Genomic DNA, 8,522 nt, shown 5'->3' with positions numbered 1-8,522 from the left:
CTAAATATCAAACACACATAGTCAATCTAGCCCTAAAATGCAAAACCTATCAATTACCCACACTAGGGTTGAGCCACAACCCTAGCTTATGGGTCTAGCTACTCATAATTAAAGAAGAAAAGCAAGAAATAGTTGAAGAACAACTCATATTAATTAATCACTAAGGTAAATAACAAAATTCAATGATTAAAAGAAGATAAAATTGCCCAAAATGGCTAAGAAAGTCGAATCCACGAGCGTAGCTATGTTACAAAACTATCTGATACCCTAAAAATGGAAAAAGAAGCAATTTATCCTAAGCTGAAAATCTGGACAAAAATACCCATGTGGGGTTAGTGCGGACCACACAAAATGGAGTGCGGCTGCACAAGGGCTCTGAACTTGAAAATATAGCTCTCTGAACTCTGGAAATATGGACCGCACAGAATGGACTGCGGCCGCAGAGGCTTCTAGTATGGTCCGCACTGAATGGACTGCGGACTGCATTGGCTTGGAACTTCACATCTGGCATCTCTCTGATCCTTGGGTCTGCGGACCGTACTAAATCAAGTGTGGCCGCATTAACTCTAGTGCGTACCGCATAAAACCTAGTGCGGCCGCATTGCCTCTTTGCCTGGAAATCAGCCTCTCTGAATCTCCTAGTGCGGACCACACAGAATGGTGTGCGGCCGCACTGGTCCTGTTTTGCCCGATCTTGTCTTGTCTTTGGCACTTGTGCAAGTTTCACTCTTTTTGAGTTGATCTTTGACATCTTGTCACTTTGTTGATCAAACCTGCAATCAAGCACAACTCTTGAGCCTTTTGGGGCTATTTTGTACAAATTCCTAATCAAAACATAAGCAAGAAGGAGTATAAAAGGTATCAAAATCCCTAGTTATCAACTCCCCCAAACTTATGTTTTTGCTTGTCCTCAAGCAAACAAAATGAGACCCACCCCTAAAGGGAAAATCCAAGAAATTTTCAGTTGTCCTAAAGTAACCTCATCTAGCATCAATTGGGACTAACATGAGGACTGGAAAAATGCAGCGTTAGAAAAATGGACTCAAACCCTTAGGAAGGTTGTCACTCCATCCATTATTGGGAATAGCCACCCGGTTCACACAACACTCCACCTTTGGAAAGAACTGTGGCATTAAGAAAACCAAAGGCTTATTGTAAACTTTCAAAACAAGAAGCTACGAATCACAAATAAGAAGCTATGAACGAAAAATTTGCGGAAAGTAGAATGAATATATACAAGAGGGAATTTGAATATACCATAGATGGGATGAATATGTACAATGTAACATAACTTTATATACAGAACCAAAGTAAAATAAAAGTGCGATAAATGTAACGAAATATTAAAATGGAAAAGGATTCCAGCTAGGGTAATACCATGAATAGTGATTCCGTCACTATTCATCGTCCATAATTCCGGCATCCGACAAGATAAAATCACAAGATTGGTCTCAAAAGAACCCCCTTCTCCTTGTGAACAATCTCCCTTTGATTTTATCCAAAACTCTTTAACCAAACACAACAGATCTTGATTTAAGCTGTTCGAAGTTACTGTAGCATCTAGTGTTCCATAGCAAGCATCAACGTTACTGCTGTAACGTGAAGCGAAAGGACTGCTGAAGAATATTTTGGATGATTTGCTTCATTCGTGATTCACAATTATACAGCTAAAAGCAACAGATCTTAAAACTTTTCTGAATTACTGTAGCATCGACAAAGTTGCTGCCTATTTTTTATGTAATTGAGGTGGACAGAATCTGGGTTTTTCAGATAAGCAACACAGCAGTTACGTTGAAGTCGTTCATGGCTCCCAAGCCTGGTGACCAGCCTCATACAATGGCTGATCAGCCCTCCCAAGCACTCCCTAACAACATAGCATCTAGTTTGAAACCCATGGATTTTGCTGCTGTGTTAAAACCAAATGCGATCAATGCTGCTGCGCAAAAAATATCAACTGCTGTGTCGAGTGTTGAGCCAATATGCCTAGACGTGCAACTTTCTTGCAAGGACAACCTATGGTGAAGTTTATAGAGGCAGAAGTTCAATGCATGAACATAATTGAAGGTTTGCAATATGCCATCGTGGGTAAGTTTTCATATGGATGGCCAGATTTGCAAGAACTACGTAAAATCATACCAATGCAGTGTGGAATTAGAGGAGAATGCACCATTGGTTATCTGCGGGATAGACACATTTTGATACGACTAACTCTATGGCAGGACTATATCGAGTTTGCGTCGAAAAGTGTATACTATATCAAGGATAACTTTGGACAAGAATACCAACTGAGAACATTGATATATGATTCAAAATTTAAACCTGGAGAGGAAACTTCAAAGGTGATGGCATGGATTTCTTTTCCAAATCTTTTGCCAACTTATTTCGTAAAAGAATGCCTTTTTTCCTTAGCATCAGCTGTAGGAGAACCACAACACCTCGATATGGCTACTATCAACAAAACAAGGCCAAGATGTGCAAGAGTGAAAGTGTTAGTTGACTTATTAACAGACATGCCGAAGAACGTTCGTATGGATATTGAGAATGAGGTTACAAAAGAGGTGAGAACTGAATGGGTGACGATTAGATACGACTACTTACCTAAGTTTTGTAAAGAGTGTAAACTGCAAGGGGATGACATGATCGAATGCTGGAGAATTCATCCGGATATAATGGAAAACAGAATTGTCGAGCAATAGAAAAATAAAGAAGTTGTTGGTAAGGGTAATAAGGAAGCTGGGAAGCAAGATGATCCTATAGAGGGAAGAACAAAGGTAACCAAATTGAGGGTAATGGTGCAGCTGGGAAAGAAATTGTTGCTGTGGATAATAACTCAGCAAAACAGGTACAAACAACCAACCAATTTGCAGTACTTGAAATTGAAAATGGTGAGATCAATGAAGGTAACCAACTGGCAGCTGTGGAGGAAACTCCATTTCAAAAAACCACCGGCAACAATGACATTCAGCAAAATAATTCCACAGCAGGTGTAGAGAATGATTCAAAGGAGCAGGAATTTGATTTTTCAACTAGACAAATAGTACAAAAGGTAAATTCTCCTAGCTCATCTAGGAGACAACCATCCAAGACACAACCCAAGAAACTAAACCCTGCAACACCTACTTTCAATCCTACAACAATAAAAAATCATGCAGCAAATAGGGAAGCAACAGCTCATTGTGTACAAACAAATTTGGGGAATGAGCAGCATTTTCACAATGAGTCAACTGCCAATTGGGTCCAAAAAGCATTCAAAAATAATGTAGTTCAAGTCAATACTTAATGTCAAGACATTCCTTCACAGGACACCAAAGTTGAACAACAATTAGCAAACAACAAAGAAAATGAATTTGTTGAAGATACAGATTTTGAGAAATTCAGGACCAATGAAAAAGAAAAATGGGCAGGAGGGAGATTATGGCTCAACCAAACAGAGGAAGACCTAGCAGATGGTCAGAATCTAGATACAATGCATAGTGATGAAGAATTTGGAGGAAATGAAGTGGAAGATGAGGATCAAAGTGTTAATTATAATGCCAATGCAATCAATATTCAAAGCATCAGCGAATGCACAAATGCAGCAACAGAAAAGAGAAAAGAGGGGAACATTAATATTATAGATCCAGGAGGGACTTCACATAATGTTGTTAGTAATGTCTTGAAAGAAGCTGAAAATGCAGACAAGAAACAAGACAAGAATGAAGACAAGAACCGAGCTATGACAGTGCAGGTTTATGCAAGAAGTTCTGTTCCATTGAACACCGTGCACGATATAGCAGGAAGTAACTCTCCAATGAACAATACAATGCTATTGACCAATGAACATGATGCAAAAGATGTTGAACTTATCAACCAGGCAGAGGATATTGTTACATCAAAAGAAGCAGTAGAAGCACACGATCAAGTTAACGACGTAGAACTTAAAGATGGAGACATGGATGAGGAATCCACTGCACAAAATTTCCTTAATGTTGCCAATCAGGGAGATCTGTCACCAAGGCTTATTGAACTAGTAAAATTTACAGCAAAGGGAAAAAAGAAACAGTCAAAAGAGATTTCTACTGTCCCAGTTAGTGGAGTACAAATAAGGAAAACACTGTCCAAATCCCAAAACATTTAACGGATGCCATTATATGGAATGTCAGGTCAGTAATCACAATGCAAGCATTTGAAAGGCTGATTACAATGCACAGAAAACATCATTTTGAGTTCATAGGAATCCTTGAGCATATGCAACAGTCCCACAAAATGGAAAGGTATAGAGCAAGAATTGGTTTAGCACAGGCTGTGGTGAATGTGTCAAACAAGATTTGGGCTTTTATTGATGAAATATTTGAGGATACTATTTTATATAACATGACTCAACAACTGACTTTGAGATTATTGCACTCTGAAACACATGTTGAGCTCATCCTTACACTATTCTATGCCAAATGTGATCGCACTGAAAGAATAGAACTATGGGATACGTTGTATGCAATGGCATCAGATATGACAGTACCTTGGCTAGTTGAAGGAGACTTTAATGTGATATGGGATGAGGAAGAGAAATATGGGGGCTTGCCAGTTTCTCTCACTGAAGTAGATGACTTCAGACACTGCATCAATACCTGGAACTTGACAGACTTGGGTTTTAAAGGAAGCATATTTACATGGTGGAATGGAAGATCAGAGGAGGACTGCATTTTTAAAAGATTGGACAGATGTTTTGGCAATAATGAATTGCAACAGATCTTTCCTGGATTGGAGTTAACTCACCTATCCAAAATCAGGCCTGATCATTGCCCAATGCTACTGAAATGTGATATAGAAACTCCTCCAATTAAGAAGTCATTCAGATTTCTTAACTTCTAGACAAAGCATGAAACCTTCAAAGATGTAGTAAAGGAGAATTCGAATGCTGATTTTAGTGCTAACCCTTTCTGCATTTTTAACTACAAGTTAAAGAAGCTTAAACAAGCACTATCGTCCTGGAGCAGAGCTACATATGGGGATATATTTCAGAAGATTGCAAGCCTTGAGGAGGTGGTCTTGGTTCATGAAAGACAATTTGAAGTCAATCCTACACAGATGAATAGACAAAGATTACAATAGGTCCAAGCAGAAATAATTAAATATCTTGCATTAGAAGAAGAATTCTGGAGACAAAAAGCTGGCATGTTATGGTTCAAAGATGGCGATAGAAACACTAAATTCTTCCATGCTCAAGTTAATGGGAGAATGAAGAGACTGAAATTATCAAGGATCCAGAATATCATTGGTAACTGGATTGAAGAAGATCACTTAATAGCAGAAGAAGTAATAAAGTTCTACAAGGATCAATTTACTGAGAGTGCAGTTCCAAATGATTTTGTTATTCTAAATCATGTACCTTCAATGGTAGATAATGATCAACTTGAAAGATTGATGGCCTTGCCTTCCAATGAAGAAGTGAAGAAAGCAGTTATGGGGTTGAATGGGGACTCAGCTGGTGGACTGGATGGATTCACTGCAGCCTTTTACTAAATGTGTTGGGAAATTATCAAAGAAGATCTCGTCCGCATGGGCAAGGCTTTCTTTTGCGGTCAGCAGTTGCCAAAAAGTGTGGCGCACACAAACCTGGTTTTATTACCAAAGAAAAAAGAAGTCATGACCTTTGCAGACATGAGACCAATCAGTCTTAGCAACTTTGTTAACAAGATTTTCTCCAGGGTTATTAATGAGAGGTTGGTTGAATTACTACCAAACATAATCTCAGAGGAACATGCAAGTTTTGTGAAGGGCAGAAGCATAGTTGAGAATGTACTGTTAACTCAAGAAATCATTACGGATATCAGGTTGAGAACAAAAGCAGGTCCAAACATTGTGATTAAGCTTGATATGACAAAGCTTATGATAGGCTATCATGGCTATTCCTGACCAAAATACTAAGGAAAATGGGATTTCCGGAAGCTTTTACTGGCTTGATCTTTGATTTGATTGGGAACAATTGGTACTCTATTCTTATAAATGGTCAGCCTAATGGTTTCTTCAAATCATCGAGGGGAGTTAAACAGGGTGACCCTTTGTCACCAACTCTATTCATTCTAGCAGTAGAAGCACTTTCACGGGGATTGAATTTACTACACACTAACCTGTATTTCTATGGATTTGGAATGCCAAAATGGAGCCCAAAAATAAATTATCTCTCATACACTGATGATACAATCATTTTCTGCTCATCTGATGAAACTTCGTTAAGACTTGTCATGGAGTTTTTGCAAGCCTATGAATCATCATCTGGTCAACTGGTGAACAAAGCAAAATCAGCCATATACCTGCATCATTTAACGGATAGTGAGGTTATTAACAAGGTGGAAAGAATTATAGGCATAAGAAGACAAGGTTTCCCTATGACCTACCTCGGATGTCCTATTTTTTATGCAAGAAAAAGGGGAGACTATTACCAGGGATTAATCACCAAGGATATGGACAAACTGCAGTCATGGAAAGGAAAACTCCTATCTGTAGGAGGCAGAGCTGTGTTGATCGCAAATGTCCTGCAGAGTATCCCAATTCATATGTTGTTAGCAGTTAATCCTCCAAGTTATGTGATCAACAAATTACATAGCATTTTTGCCATGTTTTTCTGGAGCAGCAATGTGGGAGGAAGCACTAGACATTGGGCATCTTGGCTAACCTTTGTATGCCTTATGAGGAGGGAGGCATAGGTTTCAGGTCCCTACATGATGTATCCAAGGCACTATTCTGCAAATTATGGTGGAATTTCAGGACAAAGCCCAGTTTGTGGAGTGCATTTATTAGTCAAAAGTACTGCAAGAAACTAAATGCAGTAATTGTACCTTTGAAGAGGGGATCCCACGTGTGGAGAAAAATGCTAGAATGTAGGGACTTTATTGAGCATCAAATCTACTGGAAACTGAGAATGGGATCAGCTCTATTTTGGTTCGATAATTGGACTGAGATGGGAGCCTTATTTTTTCAAGTGCCTGCAGAGTTTGGTATCGATGAGGATATTCATAATGTCAATTATATAGTTGAAAATGGTATGTGGAATGTGGATAAAATGTTTGAGAGCCTACCTGAAGATTTGGCGCACCACATTGTGCAGAATATTAGACCACCAACTGAAAGTTCACAGTTAGATACTCCTTTCTGGATGCTTGAAACAAGGGGACATTTCACAGTAAAGTCTGCATGGGATTACGTGCGAAGAAGAGCCAACCGAAGATTAGCTTACAAGATTATATGGGTAAAAGGTTTACCTTTCAAGATATCCTTCTTCCTGTGGAAGGTGTGGAAAGCCAAACTGCCACTTGATGATTTCTTGCGTAAACTAGGATACTCCATGCCATCTAAATGTTGGTGCTGTGCTAATCCTAAGGAGGAGTCATTACTACACTTGTTCTTCACATCCAATGTAGCTACAAGTGTTTGGAGTTACTTCCTGGGGAGAGCAGGATTGCATTAGATGGGTTGTCATTACATCAAGCAATTACAAAGTGTTGGACAACAGCAGTTGTACCTAGATTGAAGCCAGTATTACAAGCTTTACCTGCATGTATTGTATGGGAACTGTGGAAGAGAAGAAACAGTTTGAAATATGAAGAAGCAGTATCAGTGAGCAGAGTTATTTACCAGGTGTCATCTACTTTGTAATCTCTGGTCCAACTGAAAAAGCCTGGACTACGTATGCCGCACAAGTGGCTGGACTTACTGACAATGATGGAGCAATACACACCACAACTGAAATATGATAAAGTTTTATGGAAACTTCCTTCAACAGGATGGATCAAAGTGAATACAGACGGAGCATGTAGAGGGAACCCAGGGAGGAGCTCAATTGGTTTCTGCATAAGGGATGAGGCAGGTGATTTGATATATGCAGAAGGAAGGGAGATTTCTAAAGGAACCAACAATGAATCAGAAGCAGTAGCTATTGTGGAGGCATTGAAGATGTGCAAAAATCTTAATTATTACCAGATATGGCTGCAGACAGATTCTATGTTGTTGAAGAACATTATAGAGGAATCATGGAAACCTCCTTGGTATATTACTGAACATGTAGAGGAGATTTTAAGGATGAAGGAACAAAGTACCATTAAGGTCGCACACATATTCAGAGAAGGGAATACATTAGCAGACCACCTTACCAATTATGCTCTAGATGAAGGAAATACTGAATGCCATGGTTTCTGGGATATGGACTCAAAAGGAAGGAGGATTATTAACGAAGATAAGATGCAATGTCCTTACATAAGGGTGAAGGTTGCAAGGAATTAGGAGGACAAGGGGAAGGATAAAACCCAAAAAGGAGATAAATATGGAGTCGAACATAAGCAAATTGAGGAGGAGAAAATGACTGAACATAACTGATCATCAGGGTCCAATCCTATGGAAAAAGATCTTGATGATTTTCTATTATACTAACATTTGGTGTTTTTGTGCAGGAATTGGTAATGTGGAAATGACTTATCATGATTGTCAATTTCAATAGATGGTATTAGTACATGGTACTCAATCCCTTGAAATAGATATCATGATAT

At 39.0% G+C, this 8,522-nt stretch overlaps 2 protein-coding genes across 2 annotated transcripts; both read left to right on the top strand.

Moving 5' to 3' along the window:
* Positions 1-5,912: 5,912 nt before the first annotated feature.
* Positions 5,913-7,635, top strand: LOC138875580 (uncharacterized). Its single transcript, XM_070154419.1, has 3 exons — positions 5,913-6,598; positions 6,748-7,341; positions 7,401-7,635. Exons 1-3 carry the CDS (start codon positions 5,913-5,915, stop codon positions 7,633-7,635), a joined length of 1,515 nt encoding a protein of 504 aa, XP_070010520.1.
* Positions 7,636-7,701: 66 nt separating this feature from the next.
* Positions 7,702-8,259, top strand: LOC138875579 (uncharacterized). Its single transcript, XM_070154418.1, has one exon. The coding sequence runs from the start codon at positions 7,702-7,704 to the stop codon at positions 8,257-8,259; it is 558 nt and encodes a 185-aa protein (XP_070010519.1).
* The last annotated feature ends 263 nt before the right edge of the window (positions 8,260-8,522 follow it).

This window comes from Nicotiana sylvestris, chromosome 8 (assembly GCF_000393655.2).
Source record: "Nicotiana sylvestris chromosome 8, ASM39365v2, whole genome shotgun sequence".
In the NCBI taxonomy this organism is placed as follows: domain Eukaryota; kingdom Viridiplantae; phylum Streptophyta; class Magnoliopsida; order Solanales; family Solanaceae; genus Nicotiana; species Nicotiana sylvestris.
The sequence above is the reverse complement of the archived record's forward strand: the minus strand, read 5'-3'. Positions and strand labels throughout refer to the sequence as shown.

Bases quoted from the DNA above. Each gene is read 5' to 3' on its own strand.
- LOC138875580 (XM_070154419.1), top strand. From the start codon at position 5,913: ATGGGATTTCCGGAAGCTTTTACTGGCTTGATCTTTGATTTGATTGGG. The intron at 6,599-6,747 runs GTTTTTCTGGAG...GTGGAATTTCAG, and splicing joins TTACATAGCATTTTTGCCAT to GACAAAGCCCAGTTTGTGGA. The intron at 7,342-7,400 runs GTGCTGTGCTAA...CATCCAATGTAG, and splicing joins TCCATGCCATCTAAATGTTG to CTACAAGTGTTTGGAGTTAC.
- LOC138875579 (XM_070154418.1), top strand. From the start codon at position 7,702: ATGGAGCAATACACACCACAACTGAAATATGATAAAGTTTTATGGAAA.